The sequence below is a fragment of the Podarcis melisellensis genome (assembly GCF_964234715.1).
Source record: "Podarcis melisellensis genome assembly, chromosome: 3".
Taxonomy (NCBI): domain Eukaryota; kingdom Metazoa; phylum Chordata; class Lepidosauria; order Squamata; family Lacertidae; genus Podarcis; species Podarcis melisellensis.
Window position 1 is genome coordinate 24,802,238 of NC_138530.1, and position 20,680 is coordinate 24,822,917.

The 20,680-nt window shown below is 44.9% G+C and overlaps 1 protein-coding gene across 4 annotated transcripts in view; it reads left to right on the forward strand.

Moving 5' to 3' along the window:
• The window catches only part of HHAT (hedgehog acyltransferase), a 190,088-nt gene that overhangs the window by 155,785 nt on the left and 13,623 nt on the right, over positions 1-20,680 (forward strand). Inside the window, exon 11 of one of the 4 annotated variants that reach the window (XM_081904132.1) lies at positions 5,347-6,451. The exons of the other annotated variants lie outside the window; for them this stretch is intronic. Coding sequence (XP_081760258.1) covers positions 5,347-5,432 — 86 coding nt within the window. The 3' untranslated portion in view covers positions 5,433-6,451. Of the gene's footprint in view, positions 1-5,346; positions 6,452-20,680 lie in introns of those variants that run through there. 4 annotated transcript variants of the gene reach the window in all.

A 20,680-nucleotide genomic window follows, 5' to 3' on the forward strand; every position in this document is an offset into this window, starting at 1 on the left:
CTTTGCTTCAGGATGAGAACAGAAACCGTGCTCCAGTGGCGCAGCAGCAGCAGGAGGCCCCATTATCTAAAGTGGTGCTTCAGGTTAAGAACAGTTTCAGGTTAAGAACGGACCTCCAGAACGAATTAAGTACTTAATCCGAGGTACCACTGTACTTAATAGTAAGATAGCAAAGCTGGAGAAAGTATGTAAGTGGCTGTTCTTGGATCTGTGAGCTTAGTAAATGAGAACAAATGAGAGAAGAAGGAGGGAGGGAGGGGGAGCCTTCAAACATCACAGACAAGACAACCACTTGACTCCACCATAGTGGCAGCTGCCCCCTGCAGCACCAGAGACCACTTGGGGGACGACAGGTCTGAACATCCTGGCGTGTGTCGCCTGACATGCATTGTAATATGGCATATCAGAGACTGAAAATTAATTGTACCGGAGAGGGAAATGTGGAAAGAGGTTTGCTTCTTTAATGTCATGAAATGAATGCGCAATTCATATGAGCTCTTTCTTGTTGGGCAAGGTTTGGAATTTTTTAATGGAAAACTCCATAGCTGCATAAACCGTGTTGAGGTTGCTTTTGCTATTAGTGCGCTGTCTTTTTTTTTTTACTGGTTCCCCAACACTTTCAAAATTCAAAATATGCCTACTGGTGATCCCTGTTGAAACCAACTTCTGTGTGCGGAAAGGAAACACAAGACCAGAAAACACAGTGGATATAAAGAGCTAAAATTGGGTTTAATTCCAGGCCAATGTGATTGGCAATGTTTTATTGCAGCCGACAGGTATCTCCTATGCAAAACATAGTTAGCACCCCATGTTCAAAGAAGAGGAGTGATTAGACATGCGCCAGTTTTATTTGCTTTAAAAGCACTGTATTCAGAAACACGCATTATCTTTCCAACATTGCATCGTTCTTGATGATTGCTATACTGAGTGTCAAAAAAAATGAAGGGATTCAGAAGCAATCAACAAAGATAATGAATGTTTAGAAAAGAAATAGCATATGAAGAACGCTCAGCGGTAGCCTGCCCAAATCTTGAGCTGTGATAACAAAAGGGAAATGTCAGGGGAAGCCTAAGACATATTCTGTGTGGGGCAAAGGGCCAGATGGTGAGGAGGAAGATAATGATGAGTTGCTGGGTTGTTATCCCACCCTTGCTTCCGAAGGAGACCAGGGCAGCGAACAGCAAGACAATAATAACAATATTGAAGTAGCTCCTTGAGGGGAATGGGGGTCTCCTAATGTCAGCACCCTTAAATAACAGTTCTCGGGATTCTTTGAAGGAAACCATGACTGTTTAATGTGGAAATCATCATACATGTCATCTCTTTCATCTGCACCACACCGACTTGCATTTATTCGTGCAAGGTTGATGTTTTTCCATCGAACCTGTTGAGCTACAGATTTTCCAAGGGTTTGGTGTCTCCGCTATGCGAGTGTGACGGGAAAACAGTTGAATCTCTTCCTCATATAATGTTCAACTGTCCCTTACACAGCATAGCTAGGACTAAATTCCTGGGTCCTGCTTTACTGCGCTTGGTTGGCAGGCCTGTTGAGTCACATGCCGCACTGCTCTTGCAGGATACAGATCCTTCTGTAACTCTGCAGGTGGCGAGATTCCTGAACGCGGTTATCTCACACACAAAAACCACCAAAAAATTACAACAACAACAAAAACTAATCGGACAGTCATGATGAGAGTGCATGACGGATCTCGTCTCCAGTTCTCCTTTTTCTGTGAACCGTACCTTGGATCTTTCCGGGCCCCAAGCCGTTACTGTCACTGTTCAATGACCACCCTTGCATCGTGGTGTTCCCCTTCTGTTGTTAGATGTACCGGTTTTTATGCTTCTGTGCTTTTATGTTTGTACATATTTTATGGGCTAATAGCCATAAATAAATAAAAAAATTGTTTAATGTGGAATGATACTGCTTTAACTGTAGACTACAGATGGGAACTTACTGCGGGCGAAGAATATGTGCAGTAAAAAGGTAAAGGACCCCTGACAGTTAAGTCCAGTTGCATACGACTCTGGGGTTGCGGCGCTCATCTCGTTTTACTGGCCGAGGGAGCCGGCATTTGTCAGCAGACAGTTTTTCCGGGTCATGTGGCCAGCATGACTAAGCCGCTTCTGGTGAAAGGGCCCCATTACCTTCAGTAGCTTAAAGGTAAAGGTAAGGACCTGACCATTAGGTCCAGTCGTGACCGACTCTGGGGTTGCAGCTCTCATCTCGCTTAATTGGCCAAGGGAGCCGGTGTTTGTCTGCAGACAGCTTCCGGGTCATGTGGCCAGCATGACTAAGCCGCTTCTGGTGAAACCAGAGCAGTGCACGGAAACGCCGTTTACCTTTCTGCTGGAGTGGTACCTATTTATCTACTTGCACTTTGACGTGCTTTCAAACTGCTAGGTTGGCAGGAGTTGGGACAGAGTAACGGGAGCACACCCCGTTGCGAGGATTCGAACCGCCGACCTTCCGATCGGCAGTGGGTTAGACCACAGCGCCAGAAGAATGTGTGCAGTAGCATACAGTTATTCCTGAGTGGTCTTTCCTCTTCCAGGAGATATATTTTGTTACACCAAGATAGCTCCTTAATTGCAAACCACTGTTTCCTTGACTTTCTGTTTCATTCAGAAAAGAATAGAAATCACACGGGCACTCAATAATTATTGCTTTATTTTCACAGGACAATAATGCATTCAAATGAAGCCTGGAGTTTATTTAGATGCAGGAAGAGTGAGAGGCAATTTCTGGCATAGTTGAGAAAATATATTTACTGAGGAGGTGGGCTTCCGGTAGAGTAAGATGTGATCATGCCTTTCCCTACCTCAGCTCAGGCCTTGCATCCTGCCTTAGCAAGAAAAAAACCACACACTTTAGGATGAAGTTTTATTGCTTTGGACATAACATCTCTGCTTCTCTAAATTTCCATAAAAATGAAGCTGTAGAGTCGCGTCTGTTGACTCTGTCGGAAAGGTTTTTAATTCTCATCCTTCTTTTCCTTGCTGATAGGCCAAATGAAAATACAGGGTCTTCAGCTTTATCATCAAGTTTGTTGTCTGAATGATAAGGCAAAGCTAAAGGAATAAGAAATGGAAATACACAGGCGTTGGTGCGGTCAGGATTCTGGGAAGAGATATGGGAAATAGTTTTGACTAATGCATGTGTAGTCAATGAATGCTTTACATTCACCTCCACTTCGTGAAGGTTGGCTCTTGAACAAGTTTGATGCATATATTTTGGGTTTGGGTTAATTTTACAAGCCTGTTTCAAGGTTGACCTGTTCCAGCCTTTCCACATACTTGTTTAGAAATCATATCTACAGTATGTACTATTATAATTGTCCTATTCCGTTAGTCTGAGCAGGTATTGTGAATGTTCCTGTTCAGGGAATCTAGACATCCATGCCTACAGGATACTCCATTCCACCCCACCTCATTTTCTATCCCTCACCCCCCTCCAACAAATATTGAAGTTCCACCAAGCATACTGATACACTCTCCTTGTGAGATGATGTTGCCATTTTGGTTTCATGAGCGTCCACACGGTGAATTAATTCACTATTAGTACTTAAAAAGGTAAAGGGACCCCTGACAGGATGGTAACAAAAGTTATCTGTTAGTCTTTCTTCTGATAGAATCAGTTTGGGCCATTATGAGCTCTAGGGGGAAATAGATGTTGGCCTTATGTGCATTCACGCAAGGGCATTTTAGGTATTTTCCTGAGGAGCGCCCCTGTATACCTGAGTTTAAAAAGCCACATGAGATACACTGTTTCAGTGTCTCTTTATAATTTGAGAATAGAGGTGCCTCACAGGAAGCTATTTGTAGAAATAATAATAATAATAATAATAATAATAATAATAATAATAATAATTCATACTTATTAGCCGCTTCTGTACAAAAAATGAAACTCAAAGCAACTTACAAAAAATTTACGTTGAAAACAAGTATAAAAACATCCTAAAATACACAAATGAGAGAGAGAAGGAGGGATCCAACTCTACCCTACTCTGCTAAAATTAAGATCCAAAGGCCTGGGTGAAAAATAATGTTTTTGCCTGGTGCCTAAAAGCAGCTAGTACTGGGGACAACATTCCATAAACAGGGGGCCACCACTGAAAAAGGCCTGTTTCATGTCACTACAGGAGAAGTTATTTACATGAAAACAATTTCCATAACCAACCTTTGGATTCTAAAATAACTTGGATTCTAAAATAACTTGACATAATCAGAACTATGAACAGGGAGCTTGGCTTAATATAGGCTTTCATTAAAATGGGAAGCAAGACAGGAAAGAGGAGCTTCATACTGTTTTCTCCCTCTCTCCTCAGTATTTCAACTTCCTTGATTTCTTTCTTTTTTGTGCAGCTTGCATTGTGGATACCAGCTCAGCGTGGAACAATCCATGCTCTGGTCATATTTAACTGGAGATAGGTAACGAACAGATTTCTCCACTGTCTGCCCAAATATCAGGCCCAATTTCTGAGTTCTTGTCAACGTGACGTTGAGGTCTCCCAGGGCACCGTATCTAGGGAGCTTCCTTGAAGATCACCAGCAACATCTCTGTCAGTTCTTTTGAACAACTGTCTGTTTGGGGGTTTACTGAGAAGCAGAAAATCAATGTTAGCTTTGGCTCTTTTTCTTTGGGAAAAAGTGAAGACAGCTAGCAAATTCAAAACAACCTCAAAAGTAATTTCTTCTTGGCTATGTTGATGATCTTTGCCTTGCAGTTTTCTAAACCAGGGTTATGCAAAAGAAAAAAGAAAAAAAGATCAAGATCTACTGGTAGATCTCTGGGCGATTTGCAGTAGATAAGCAAACTCATAATTGTTTAGAAGCAGCATTTTTTTAAAAAACAAACATTTTTTTCTAAATTAAGAAAGACTGGGGGGAAATCAGGAGTAGATTTTTCTATAAAAGCACCAAGAGTTCAATTCTGATACTGAAAAATCCCTGGGCAGAGCGACCTCCCAGTTCCTTAGATACCAGTTTCTATCCATGCCACTGTTTTCTATCTGTCTCTTGGGTTCTGGTAATAAACAGAGTAGATCCCTCAAGACTGAAATGTGTCCACTTCTTTCCTACTTCATTGAGCTGGTCTATTTAGGGGCGCTGCTTCAAGCTGCTTGCCTTTTGACCTATAACCAGTCATGAGAACGCTCTTCCCGCCACTGGCTCTGGCTTCAGCTACTATTAGTCCCTCTGCCTACCAGTCCCAATGGATACTCTAGTAACGAGAGGATATTGGGGAAGACACATAAGACTCACGGCTACACAGGGTTCAGATTAGGGTTGGGTGGCCGTGCATCTTGCTTGACAGTGGACAGTAATCTGTTTTTCTATTTCAAGGCCTGTCCTGTGGAAGCAAGGTTTTAAACCCTAAGAAAGGAGAAAGAGCAGGGCTTTTGAAGCTGCCCATCAGCTTGCAGACTTAACATACAGAATAAGAGAACAAGAAGAACATACGTTTAGAGAAGATTGGAAAACGTTTGTTGAATATATGGGCGGAAATTGTGTACCCATGAAAACGTTGGCAGCATTAATTCAACAGTGTAAATAAGTTTTGATGGATGTAATAATGGAATACTGAATGGTTTAGTTTTCTTGTAAAAAATGCAGGCGTTTATGATATGCAAAATGAAGCATGGGAAGAGAAGAAGGGAAGTCATTGATATTTTAAGGATGTTTAAATGAGTACTCTAGATTGTAAAACAGAATATTTAATAAAAAAATTACACAAAAAGAAGTTGCCCCTCAGCAGTTAGTACCTTGATTAGCAGGTGGTGAGGTGGATTGGGTTTCTATTTAAATTATAGTCCAATTAAAAAGCGATTATATTATTTTGTATTCTTGACTTTAGAGATATGCTAGATATGTGGAACGCTTGGCACTTATGAATAAGACAAGGGAGAAACCCTCTTTGAATAATACTTCAGCTACCTGGGATAATCTGCTCATGTATATTTATGGGAAAGGTCCATAGCTCAGGGGCAGAGCATCTGCTTTGCATGCAGAAGGTCCCAGGTTCAATCCCTGGCAACTCTAGGTAGGGAACCCTGCCTGACACCTTGGAGAGCCACTGCCAGTCAGTGTAGACAACACTGAACCAGATAGACCAATGATTCTGTTTAAGTGTATGTTTTATATTTGCATTTTCATATCAATTAGCATATGCCAATTTTACACAGATCTGTGGCCACTTTCATTATCTGTTTTGGCAGTGTGTGAGTGACCCCGAGAGATTAGAGCAGGGGTTCCCAAACATGTGATTCACAGACCACCAGTGCACCCCAAGCAGGTGGACCACAGCTTTTCTGTAAAAATGCAATTAAAGATAATGCAGCACCTAGCACAGCACATTACATTTGCTACGATGGGCTGAAAAATCACTGAGTGGTTTGCCAAGACCCTCAGCAGTTTTCAACCATGGAGGGTGGAGTTTGAGAACACTTGATTTCAAAAGTGATGGTGATCATGAAAGTAAATGTTGGCGCCTGAGGATGTCTTTATACCTGGAACCCAAAATTTCTGTCCTCCCAAGGCTAAAATGGATGCACAGCTACCTTCTCTTGCCCCCTAGACAGAGGTTGGAACTGAAATGGGTTGGGAGAGGGCACCGGAGAAGGTTGAAAGCTGAAATATTTTTCATTGTCTCTGTTTTTGCTTTGGATTTTTCATGGCCAGATTAAGATCCTAGGCCTGGATGGATTTCCAGTGCCCCGGACAGGGATTTAGTTCAGTGATTCAACTGTCTTATTGCAACCTGTGGCAGATGACATTTTGAGTCCATTCATGGGACGCGCGAGAGCTTGTTGCTTATTCTTCCCATGCTGTCCAGAGGAGATTAAAAGCTTGCCTCTTCTTGATGAGTCACGGTAAGATGAAGGGGGTTTTTTGGTGCTGATTTTAATGTCCTTTGTAAATTAAAATCCGTAGGGAGGAATGGAGGCTTTGATGTTTATTATGCCATTGGAAATCCCACCAGCTGAAGACCAGAACATTATGCCACACCACTTCAGGAAGATGTGTGCCAGTGCTTTGGCTCACGACTAAGTAAACATAGCCAGGCACTGCACATCTGGGTATACTTGAGCTCTGGTGGCTTATTGCTTTATTCATTGGTTTATTTTGCATACATAAATATTCATGCAGCGCTGGCTGTTGTGAATTGGCACAGTGCTGTATTTAAGCACACAGCTGGTAGCCGTAGGCAACAGAGAGCAATAGGCCGCTAGGTGAGTGGACTAGCAGAGGAGGAATGGAGCACTCTGTCCAGCATCAACAGCAAGCCAAAAGAGGAAAATGTCCTCTTCTGCAGCATACAGCGTGGGAATGCAGGGTGCTTTCTGAACCTCTGTTTTCAGATGGGATTCAGTCACACACCAGCAAATTCAGGTTATGCCATTATAGTTGGTTGGGAGGTTGTGCAACAAACCCACTTCTCCAAAATGTTGGCCTTTCTGAGATAAGGAAAGTGACCAGGAGCTACATTGGAAAGTGTGGGATAACACTTGATTGGACATCATCTAACCTCCCCACAAGCAAACCATAGAATCATAGAGGGACCCCAAGGGTCTTGTTGTCCAACCCTCTGCAGTGCAGGAACCATGATGAAGTGGCTGGAGTGGGCTTCTGGAGGAAGGGACAGAGGTCTCCATCTGTGCTGATCCCGTGGGTTACCCAAAAGGCAAGTTCCAAGTCCAGTCCGTGGTCAAAGGTGCAACGTGGAGGCAGCCCGTAGTAGCTGAAGTGCAGGGCAGGGTGTTGGGTGAAGTCAGGCACAGGCAAGCAAGCAGGGAGCCAGGGCAGGTCAGGAGCTCGGAACTAGGAACAAACAATGTTGCTCCCACAACTTGGGACTGGGGCTGGCCAGCTTTTATCTGCCCCGAGTCATAGGGGAGCCCGGATCCTCAGGTGACTCGCCTCTCCTGGCCTGGAGGCGAGCACTCCTCCTGCGGGAACTTAGTTCCCTCTGCCTCTCTGCCCTGAGCCTCTGCAGCTCAGGAGAGGCTGGAGGGTTACCAGACCCAGAGGCAACCTCAGCTTCCTCTGTCGGAGCTGTGAGTGGAGCACCTGCAGGCATTGGATCCTCCATCACCTCAGGAGCCACAGCAGACTCAGCTGGTGTCTGCACCTGAGGATCCAGCACAGGTGAGGACCCTTCAGGCTCATGCCCCAGCCCTGGCTCAGCTGGTTCTGGAGGCGGGGGATCCTGTGCAGGCTGGGATCCCTCAGGTTCAGCATCTGAGTCCGAATCCCAGGCCATCATACCATCCATCCTAGGACAGCCCACAGCAAGGACTAGTAGCTTTTGCCAGCTTATTTACCTCTCAAATTTGCAAATCTGAAAGTAATGTGAAGGTGGAGTTGTTGCTCAAGAGGAAGTACTGTATTATTTATGACTACCTGTTGCTTTTTTAAGACCAAGTCCTGCTTCCCCTTTTCTTCCCCTTCGATCTCTTCTGTAGCTTGTATATCCTGTAGCCTTTGCTGCCATATTTGTTGGGCAGGTGGGTCTGCCACATTACAAAATGAGAACTGAGCGAGTGCTTGCTGCTGTTCCCTCTGCTTGCCAGTTTGAATATTCTCATTTACTGGCAACCTCTTGAGAAGTGTCCTCTCTAGACACAGGAGGTGTATGCCCAGAAGCTAGTTTCTAATAATACAGCAAAACATGTTGCTCTCCTTCATATACTCCTGTGCTGTTTGTGAGGGTGGATTCTGCTGGCAGTGCAGAACACACTTAAGTCATGGTATGGGGACCTTTTTAGTGGGAGCAATTGTCAGATAAGGTGTCCCTCCCCCCACTTTAATTACACAAATTGAAGAGAGGGAAGTGGAACCATTTTTACCACTTAATCCTGCAAATACACACATGAGTTTTGCCTGCTGGCTTCTGTATGAAATTCCTGCTGTCCCTCATTAATTCAAGGCCAGACATCCCTATTAGACTGGAGAATGGTAGGGAACATCACAGTTTAGTAAATGCAAGCAAGGCCAAATTTAAATAAATCACGGGTAATTACAAAAGCTTCAAGAAATGTGATGTGCTGGGGAACAAAATGGTAATATTTCTCTTTCTCTCTCCCCTGGTTTTAAATAAGATTAGTGTTGGGCGGCCAGGTGCTGGAACGATGGCCTTGGAAAATGCTCAGAGCCTCTGCTAAAAAGGCTTTCTGTTTTCTAATTCACCTTCGTTTGAAGTATGCAGTTACTTTCAAAATTAAAATTAGCATTGAAATATCATCTCACATGGGGTAGGAAACTGATCACAGTTTGGACACATTAAACCCAAATGCGTGGAAAGAAGAAAAAAGGCTAAAGATGAGCTGAATTGGTAATTCTCCCTCGTAAAAGAACTCCCTTGACAGCACGGGTCCCTGGAAATGAGGGGGGAAGGGGGACTGAAGCCCCTCCTGTTAGTATGGGAGGCAGAGGGATAGCCCCACCCTCCAAAATGATCAGACAAAAAACAAAAAAACAGTTGGGGCTGATTTTATTGTTCCGTAAGTGATCCATAATGTTTACTTCGGCCAAGTTGTTTGTTAGATTTCTTGTATTTATTATTTGCCCGCTCTTTAGGTAAAGGTAAAGGGACCCCTAACCATTAGGTCCAGTTGTGGCTGACTCCGGGGTTGAAGCGCTCATCTCGCTTTATTGGCCGAGGGAGCCGGCATACAGCTTCCGGATCATGTGGCCAGCATGACTAAGCTGCTTCTGGCGAACCAGAGCAACACACAGAAATGCCATTTACCTTCCCGCCGGAGCGGTACCTATTTATCTACTTGCACTTTGATGTGCTTTCGAACTGCTAGGTTGGCAGGAGCAGGGACTGAGCAATGGGAGCTCACCCCGCCGCGGGGATTCGAACCACTGACCTTCTGATCGGCAAGTCCTAGGATAAAAGGTGCTTGGCAAGTAGGCAGCATTCATCTCCTCCTTTAGCAAGTAGTTGGTGGGGCAGAGGAACTTACCCAAACTCTGGTAGACGTGCTACTGCTCCTTACCTGAAAGGTGAGGGGCAATGAAGCTGTGAGTTTGGTGCAGTGCAAATGCAGCAGCAGAGTCAATCTGACACCCCTACCGGTACAATTGCACTGCACTGCCGCCTTGCCCTTCTCCCTCTTGGTCGGCATCAGCAAGATCAGGGAAGAGCTTCCATCCCACCATGCCATCCACTACTGACTTGAACCCTCTCTCTCCCCACCCTACTTTACAAACACATCCAAGCTCTGTGCTTGGCAGCTAAAATTCTTCCCTGATTGGCTGACTAGAGAAATGCCTGTCTATCATAGCAATGGACAAGGTGTTATAGAGGGATGTCCTTCATATGATATATGAATACTTGTATATAGATACAGTGGTACCTCGGGTTAAGAACTTAATTCGTTCTGGAAGTCCGTTCTTAACCTGAAACTGTTCTTCACCTGAGGTACCACTTTAGCTAATGGGGCCTCCCGCTGCCGCCGAGCCATTTCTGTTCTCATCCTGAAGCAAAGTTCTTAACCCAAGGTACTATTTCTGGGTTAGCGGAGTCTGTAACCTGAAGCATCTGTAACCCGAGGTACCACTGTACAGACATAGATACAGCTGTGGCTCCCTCTGGAAATGCGAAACACCTCTAGATTTTTGGACTTTAATCTGACTCGGTGTCTCGACTCCTAGTTGATGAAGAACAAAGACTCAAAGGAGGATTCTTTCCAAAGGCTTTAATGTTTAGATATGCAAATCACTGGTTTGAGGCACTTCAGCCAATACACATAATTAACCCAAAATACAGCTGCAACAAAGTCAGGTGCTCTAACTGCCAAAGCTGTAGGGGTTGATCGAATACTACCACGCACCCCTTGCTATCCTATATATAGCATTGGAGATGGCCCAACTTAGTGCAGTAGGCATTTCTGCAGTCTCTCACTATGCCTAGTAAGCAGAAGTCTCTGGGCCTTTGTCCTTTGGCTCCTCCTACATCTAGGGGACGGGGCAGGTGTCTGCCTCCTGGCTGAGGCTGAGGCAACATCCCCCTAAGGAAAGGCAGAGCTACTCCTAGTATCTGAGGTTGTCGGGGTGGGTAGTGGGACAGGTATCATGGAAGTGTCAGAGAAGAAGAAGTAGAGTTTGGATTTGATATCCTGCTTTATCACTACCCGTAGGAGTCTCAAAGTGGCTGAAATTCTCCTTTCCCTTCCTCCCCCACAACAAACACTCTGTGAGAAGTGTGACTAGCCCAAGGTCACCCAGCAGCTGCATGTGGAGGAGGGGGACGCGAACCCGGTTCCCCAGATTACGAGTCCACCGCTCTTAACCACGACACCACACTGGCTCCAACAGCTGTGGAGAGGGAAATGGGACCAGAGAGGGAGGTGGGGCTCATGACTCTCATTGCGGAGGCGAAATGAGAAAGCAGGTTGAGGAGACCAAATGCCCTTGCCACCTAATTTCATACGTGGGAGACTTCAACTCTTACTTTGCATGTTTTCATTATACAAAATAAAGTTCCGGGGTCTCAACCCCTGCTCATATTGACCTCCAGGATCTCTTCCAAAGGAGGACAGGAAGAAGGGCTAGCATACTCTTCTGCTCTCCGCCTTGGAGGCCAAGTCTAACTGTCCCCAGCTTAGAGTAAAAGGTAAAGGGACCCCTGACCATTAGGTCCAGGCATGGCTGACTCTGGGGTTGCAGCGCTCATCTCGCTTTATTGGCCGAGGGAGCCTGCGCACAGCTTCCGGGTCATGTGACCAGCATGACTAAGCCACTTCTGGCGAACCAGAGCAGCGCACGGAAATGCCATTTACCTTCCCGCCAGAGTGGTACCTATTTATCTACTTGCACTTTTACATGCTTTCAAACTGCTTGATTGGCAGGAGCAGGGACCGAGCATTGGGAGCTCACCCCATCACGGGGATTTGAACCGCCGACCTTCTGATTGGCAAGTACTAGGCTCTGTTGTTTAACCCACAGCGCCACCCACGTCCCCTCAGCATAGAGTAAGCTAGTCTTAAAAAGTTACTTATGCGTTGCAGACATGCTAAGATATTTGGAGAAAGGGCGAATTAAAATATCACTGCTGCTCTTAAAACAAAGGAGAAAAAAATTAAGAGGATGGCGTAATTCAACTGTATAAAATGCATTTTATGGAAATGTGAGGGCTGGCCTCTACAGACTTTCTTATCAGACAGACACTTTCATTTATTACGCAGGCGACTTCTGGTAATGCAGCTCTTTGAAGGAAAAGGTCAAGTGGTGGTGATGGTGTGTTTTTTAAAAAGCTAGAATTAGAAAGATAAGCATATATAATAAATCACAAGAAATGATATGGGGAGAAATACTGCAGCAAATGCTGTTTATTTCAGGCTCCTCTCTCTCTGAGGGGCAAATGTGATGCCAAACACACAGCAGTGTTTGCATAACAGTTTGAGGCTGCCTCCAACACTGTTTTGCAGCTGTCACAGCACCTTGTAATTGTACTTTTATTTCCAGTGCCTACACAGCGCAAAGATCCTGTAGTCTCCTATATATTAAATTCAATTTGCTGGCTTTCCTCTGCAAAGCTCTAAACACTTTAGATAGTGTGCATGTATCCTGGTCATCTCTGTTTAGCCAAGAGCTGTCTATTCATAGTGGCATCTCACCTGTCACCCTTCTGCTCCTCCATCTCTCAAGCACCAGCAGGGATGGATGCACACAGGCTGTGTCCTGACAATAGCTTTCTAGCCATTTGGATTAGGCATTGCGTAGCCCAGTGTTTTTCAACCACTGTTCCGTGGCACACTAGTGTGCCGCGAGATGTTGCCTGATGTGCCGTGGGGAAAATTGAAAAATTCGAAAGATTTAAAAATAAAGTATTTTATAATTTTTCATATTTCTGTTTACTTACTATTTCATAATAAAGTAATTATAAAATACTTTCTTTGTGTTTATTTGATTCCTATTCAAGAGAATTACTTTATATATAGTCAATATAGGCACAGAGTTAAATTTTTAAATATTTTCTAATGGTGGTGTGCCTCGTGATTTTTTTCATGAAACCAGTGTGCCTTTGCCCAAAAAAGGTTGAAAAACACTGGCGTAGCCATCCTTTTTGACAGGCTACATTGAGGGCACAAGAAGAAGGGGACGACAGAGGACGAGATGGTGGGACAGTGTTCTCGAAGCTATGAAGATGAGTCTCACCAAACTGCGGGAGGCAGTGGAAGACAGGAGTGCCTGCCGTGCTCTGGACCATGGGGTCACGAAGAGTCGGACACGACTAAATGACTAAATAACAACAACAGCTATCCTTGCTCACAGTATATGCCTGTTGTTCTTAATACCCATCATGATTGGGTAGTTTTTCTAACCCTCCAAGGAAAGGTGAAACGAACCCACAGAAGCATAACCACAGCTCTGCTCATGAGTGTATATGGATGTTTTGGTGTAGATGTCAAGTTCTCAGCTCCAACTGCAGTTGCTCTGGGACTGCAGAGCTGAAGGCAGGCACACTCTGCCCTCTGCCACTGGCCAGGCAGCCAAGGGTTGCTGTGAGGTTCACACCTCCCTCCCTTGAAGAACATCACAGCAGGAGGAGGACAAACCTGTTCCCATCCATCAGCTAGAGGAGGAGTAACTGCAAGGAGTTCTGTCTCGCCACCAGGAAGAAGACTGTGCTACAATGGTCAGCTGCCCTTGGTCCACAAAAGCGAGGGGAGGCACACTCTGGCCTCTGCTGCTGTCTGGAAGAACAAGAGCCTCTGGATTTGTCTTGGCCTGTTCACAACTCACCACTTTGCCAAACCGATCATCCTCTTCTTCATGAGAAGTGAGCAAAGGAAGAACTTAAGAGTACTGCTGGATCAGGCCAAAGGACCTTCTGTCCCAACAACCTGTTCTCAAAGTGGCCAAACAGACGCCTGCATGAAGTCCACAAGTGGGATCTGAGTGTGACATCAACTTCAGAAGTATACTGGGGAAGAGCCACAGTTCAGTGGGAGAAGATTTGCTTTGCATGTATTGACTCCCTGGCTCAATCCCTGGCATGGACGCTGCATAATTTTGAGAGGGCCTGGCTCCTGCATTGTGTTCCTGATTGTGTCTAGTATCCGTTGATAGCCTTCTTTTCCAAGCACTTGTGTAATCCTATTTTAAAGTTGTCACTACCTGTTGTGGGAGCAAACTCCATAGATGAACTATGCCATGGGTAGGCGAACTAAGGCCTAGGGGCTGGATCCGGCTCAATTGCCTTCTCAATCTGGCCCACGGTTGATCCAGGAATCAGCGTGTTTTTACATGAGTAGAATGTGTCTTTTTATTTAAAATGCATCTCTGGGTTCTTTGTGGGGCATAGGAATTTGTTCATTTCCCCCCTTCAAAATATAGTCCAGCCCCCCACAAGGTCTGAGGGACAGTAGACCGGCCCCCTGCTGAATATGTTTGCTGACCCCTGAACTATGCGCTGTGTGAAGAAGTACTTTATTTTGTCCGTCCTTTCAACATTCGTCTTCATTGGATAGGCCCAGGTCCTAATATTTTGAGAATCCAGGGCATAGTCTCTCTACAGAGACATCTGCACAAGTTTCATTGAGTACACCAGGGCAGGACCAGCAGTATAGTCCCAAGGCCCCCTTCTTCATGGACAGGCTCTAGGCCTTGAGAATTTGTGGCTGTGTTTAAGCACATTACAGTCGCTGAGCATCTCTGCTTGGTGCTTCTTCACCCAAGTGCACAAAAAGTGAGAGAGTGTCTTATCCTACAGCAATGGTTTTCAACTTTTATAAATTAAGGGAACCCTTTTCCTGTTGTGACTGTTTCTACTGATTTTTAGAATACATGGCTATGTTTACAGATGGAGGGGGGGAAGGAGAGTAAGAGAACATTGATTTTCCACTTACATGACAATTACAAGTGCATAACATTTGCTAAATAGAGAGAGGTTTCTTTATTCACAGCAGTAATTAAAGTCAAATCAGATTCATTCATGCAAAAATTTCCCCTGATACTGAGAGTTGGTTCGTTATACATCTTGCAACTGGCCTCCAAAGATTTTTTTATTTTTGTAAACACAGAAGGGGAGCCATAATATCCTTAGAGAGACAGTAGAATATGAAAAACTAGTTACAGTGCAAGGCAAAAAAAGGAAGATTTTTACTGGAAACTTAGTAAGCTCCATGGTATTTCTGTTCAGCTCTCAGTTTTAGGGATGGATGAATCTGACAAGTTTTCTCTTTTTCTGCTCTTCAGTTCTCCAGACTTCCAGGCCAGCCTCCAATTTTTTAAAAAACAAGTCCTCATGAAAATTCAACAGCATTTCTCCAAATATACAAATCTTCGTATGCAATTTTCCTTAATATACACATTTTTGCAAAGTTATTTTCTATAGTATAATGTATTTTAGTATACTCTTTCTGCTACCATATGCATCTTTATTTAGAAACCATATTCAGAAGCACTATGCATGTGTAAAGACTGCTTATGTGTAGCCAGCAAGCGCTGGTCTTGCTGTTGTAAGAGACCAAGGCTGTAATGTTACTTCAGCAACAGTCTTCCTTAGGCTGAGCCCTGTATAGGAGCAGAAGTTTACAACTACAGCTACCATATAATACCTGTTCCACATTTTTAAGAACTTGCTTGTTTAGTGTGACAGCAACTTTGGAACTTCCTGCCTGTGGAGATCAAGCAGGTCCCTTCACTCATTTTGGCACCTGCTAAAACCATTCCTTGTTTAAAAAAAGCCTACCCAGATGCTGAGAAAGTTGAAGTAATGTTAACAGGTTTTAATATTTTAACATTTGTATGTTTTAAATTAGGGTCGTGAATTTTTTTTGATTTTATGGTTTCGTCTTTTTTGTAATCTGCTTTGAGTTTGTTTTTTTTACAATCAAGCAGTGCATAAGTTGTATTGGTTTTTTTATATTAGAGAGAGCGATAGAGAGAGAATAGTTTTCTCGACTTGCATGCTCCCCCTTCGCTGACAGATGCTGTTTCAGTTAAAGGGGCTCCAACAGTTTCCCCCCAAAAAAACAGTGGGGGAGACTCTGATTGAACCAGAGCTTCTGCAAAGGAGTCCTGAGGACAGCAGTGTGATATCCTCTCGCCAGAGGGGCATTGGCACCACAGGCTTGTCTTGCAGGCACACTTCAGGGCTGGCCTTGTATGCAGCTCCCTTTCTGACTCCGAGTCCTCACCTCATCCTTTAGAGTCTGATGCCAGAGTCATCACAATCTGGACAGATTCTCCCTGCTGCTGAGAACACGGACACACCCACCCACCCACCAGCAGCCCCCTGGCTGAGAGATGGAACCAGAGACTTCTTCCCTTCTGTTCTGCAGTGTCTGGGCTACCCATTATAAAAAATAAATCATCATACTGGCACAAGAGGTCATTTGATACTGCTGAGAAGGCACTGTGCTGGAGTGACGAGATACAGTTGAGGATCTGACTCATGTCCTCTCCATAGTTGCAGTGGCATAGCGTGGGGGGTGCAGGGGGGCCCGGCCGCACCGGGCGCAACATCTGGGGGTTAGGGGGCGCAAATTACTTGCCTTGCCCCGGGTGCTGACAACCCACGCTACGCCACTGCATAGTTGTGCATGAGAGGTAATTTTGGGGGGTGAATCTTTTCTCACTTCTGGCACACAGTAATCTGACAAACTACTTTGTCATATTTTCCCTCTTGTTCTTGGCTTGTAAAAAAAGGTACCCACCTGCTTTTATAAAGTAGCCTTCTTGACCTTGGCGCCCTCCAGATATTAGGGTTGGGGGGCATTAATGAGAGTAGTACTGGGGTCAGCAAACTTTTTCAGCAGGGGGCCAGTCCACTGTCCCTCAGATCTTGTGGGGGGCTGGACTATATTTGGGGGGGGGGAATGAACAAATTCCCATGCCCCACAAATAACCCAGAGATGCATTTTAAATAAAAGGACACGTTCTACTCATGTAAAAACACAGACCATCCGCAGGCCGGATTTAGAAGCCTTGGGCCGGATCCAGCCCTCAGGCCTTAGATTGCCTACCCATTGAGTAGTACAGTGGTGCCTCGGGTTAAGAACTTAATTCGTTCTGTAGGTCCGTTCTTAACCTTAAACTGTTCTTAACCTGAGGTACCACTTTAGCTAATGGGGCTTCCTGCTCCTGCTGCTGCACCGCCACACGATTTCTGTTCTCATCCTGAAGCAAAGTTCTTAACCTGAGGTACTATTTCTGGGTTAGCAGAGTCTGTAACCTGAAGCGTCTGTAACCTGAGGTACCACTGTACTCCAAAACACCTGGTTGAGGTTTTTGGGAGTTGTATTTTTTTTAAAAGCACCTGGCTGGCACCATGTTGACAAAGGCTGCTCTAAACTTCACTCTCTGCTGAATCCATGTTGGAAACTCCAGCCCTGGTTTCCCTGGGTGGTTTCACCCAAATACGAGACTATCTGATGGCAGCTCCAGTGTACAGTTTGAGGATGTGACGGCGAGAGCCACTGTGCAGCCTGACTTTTATGCGTCTGCTTCTCTGGTTGCAAAAAGAGAAGGGAAGAATCAGGTTCCCGCACTCGGCTGCCGTGGGCTGAGGTTGTGGGAGGCAATGCTGAGTCACTGGTGCCATTGCTCAGCCAGGTGCTCCGACGTTTCTGATCCAATAAGCTGAGAGGGGAGCAGGTGCTGTCAATTGATGAACCAGAGAGATGCCTTGGCAGGGATCACGATGCACTGAGCAGCTGGCTGCAAGGAAAGCTGCTTGCGGAAGCCTCTCTGCGCCTCTGGCTGTGTGTGCTGAGCACCTCGGATCTCGCTTCCTTCCCGGCTATCTTTTCCAGATGAAGCATTTCATTAGGGAACAATAAGGGGGAGCAGATATGATATGCTTGGCTACAGACAAGTACGCATCCTACTGAGGAAACGGTGGTCTCCTTCCCGAGCTGGATAGCCACAAGATATGGGAACAATCCAGTCTTTTCAAATTATTTGCAGCACCCAGCTCAGTTTTCAAAGTGGGATGGGGGCAGCCCAACAACCAAGGAGGAGGCATTCAGGATCATTCAGGCACTGCTGTCAGGGAAGACATTTTATTCCACCTGGATTTAAAGGCAGATCTACCAAATACGCACTTTCTAAAACAACAAGCAGCAAACTGAAACATTTAAAAACTTGAATCCGTGTTGCACTTCTCTGAATTTTGCAGTGCAGCTCCCCTGTCAAGTGCTGTGTGCAAAAATGCACATACCAGGGTAAAGGGTGGGAAAATGCATATATTAGTCCATTTATCCAACAAATGTGTACATTAGTGCAATATCCCAAAAAAATGTATTATATTGTGCGGAATTGCTTTGCAAAAGTATTGGGCAAAATGGCATCCAAAAAATGTCTATAGTGGGGGGCTGGGAGGGGAAATTGCCCCAAAATGCTAGTGAATTTTAATTGCAGGGCAAATGCCAAACTGATATTGAAGATATTGGAGAAGTGAAGTCAAGATTGAAAAAACTAAGAAGCCAAGAAAAACAGAAATCTGCTTATGTGGCCATTCCTAGTTGTCAAACAACCTTTTTTAAAAAAATGATTATTGCTCCATTCCATGTTCAGGATCTTAGTTAACAAGCATGAAAGGTGGGGTGGGAAGGAAGCAGACCTGAGCAATCGAGTCTTGCCCCCTTCCTCTTCATTGCTTACCATGAGGTCAAGGGTTGCTTTAGCCCAATAATAATTTCAATTGCTTCCATTACTGCTTCTAATAAAACAGTTAGAAATTGCAGTTGCCCTAATTTTGGAAAATGTGCTTGTTACCCTAACAAATATTTCTAAGGATACTTTTACCAAACACATGTCTGTCACACGGTAGACCTAAGCCCATGAACATGACAGAAACCGTTCCAGCCTTTCTTGTAACTTTAGGTCTGATTTAACTTCCAACCCCACCAACTTAATAAAAGTCAGTCTAGCTGTTGGACCGTATATAAATGACGCCGCCGCTTTATTTGCAAAGGGACTTTCCAAGGGACCTCACCATCGTGGTAAAAAAATAAAGTAGTATTCCTACCCCACCACCCATTAAGTTATTAGCATGTGTACAAGAGCAAGAGATGCCAAAATGCAAATAGCCCATCCCTAATTAATCTTGCCAGTTTGCCATGAACATAATATCCCTGTCAGTGACATAGAAAGATGAGAGTTTTATGGAGCACAATCTGTCTGTTTCATGCCATGGATTTAAAAAGGGAAGTGGAAAGAGAAGCCACCAAGAGGCAGATATATGCAAATCAGCTTCATCAACTTCATTTATCATTTTTATAGGTAGTTTGGAAGGGAAACTAATTAAAGTAATTATAAGATATTTCTTTTGGGTTTCGCACGTATTAAAAACCCTCTTGAATCAGCACCATTAATATGACAGGGGAAAAGAAAAGCAGATATTTTCTCTGGTCTTCCATGTGGTGCTTGTGCGTATTCCGCCTGCCCCCCTCCCAGCGCTGAGCACTTCAGGTATTCTAGATACACAGGGCATCTGTACGCTTTGCATTATGAAACATGGTCTTTTGAAAACAAATTACCGTGCCTTTGGAAATGTTTGTACATTCACCAGCTGCTATGGTGTCTTTCTGCACACCAGCCTAGTAGATACACAAAGCTGAGACAACACATGTGTTGTTTGGCTCCGTTGTCGCTACAGTCTCACCCAGTGCAAATCCAACAGGGTAAGTCAGGGATGGGGAACTTGTGACCTTCCTGATGTTGTTGGACTACGATTCCCATCATCTCCGGCCATTGGCCATGCTGGCTGGGGCTGATGGGAGTTGAAGTCCAGTGACATCTGGTGCCCCATCCCTTGTGTAAGCCCAGCCTGCTTGTTAGCTACACTCTCATTATAGCCGCTTACTAAAAAAAGGGGGGGAGGTAAAGGACCCCTAGATCAGTGTTTCCCAACCTTGTGCCTCCAGATGTTTTTGGCCTACAACTCCCATCATCCCTGACTAGCAAGACCAGTGGCAAGGGATGATGGGAATTGTAGGCCAAAAACAGCTGGAGGCACAAGGTTGGGAAACACTGCCCTAGATGGTTAAGTACATTCAAAGGTGACTATGAGGTTGTGGCGCTCATCTCACTTTCAGGCCGAGGGAGCTGATGTTTGTCCACAGACAGCTTTCCAGGTCATGTGGCCAGCAGGACTAAACTGCTTCTGGTGCCACGGGACACCATGATGGAAACCAGAGCACACAGAACAATGCCATTCACCTTCCTGCCACAGTGGTACCTATTTATCTACTTGCACTGGTGTGCTTTCGAACTGCTAGGTTGGCAGGAGCTAGGACAGAGCAATGCTGCCCATCACGGGGATTCGAACTACTGACCTTCCGATCGGCAAGCCTAAGAGGCTCAGTGGTTTATACCACAGCACCACCTGTGCTTACTAGAAAGGGTCTGTCAAGAGCATACAATAGCATTGATGTCGCTGATTCTGTGGATGGCTAAAAGGCTTCTAGAATGACACACACAAAGGGCTGCCTCCCTGATTCCCACCATGGCGCCTCTCTGTGTATATTCCTATGCTGGCACAGCCCCATATTGGATATGCTTGCAACATAACCAAAACCTATTGAATTTATCCCAGTGTATAAACAACATGTTGGGAGATGATGTTGGTGATTTCAATTTGTATGCCAGGGCAGCAAGCAAGAAGAGAAGAGCTAAGAAATGCAGGAGGTTTCTCCAAATTTAGTTCTTGGAACAAGCT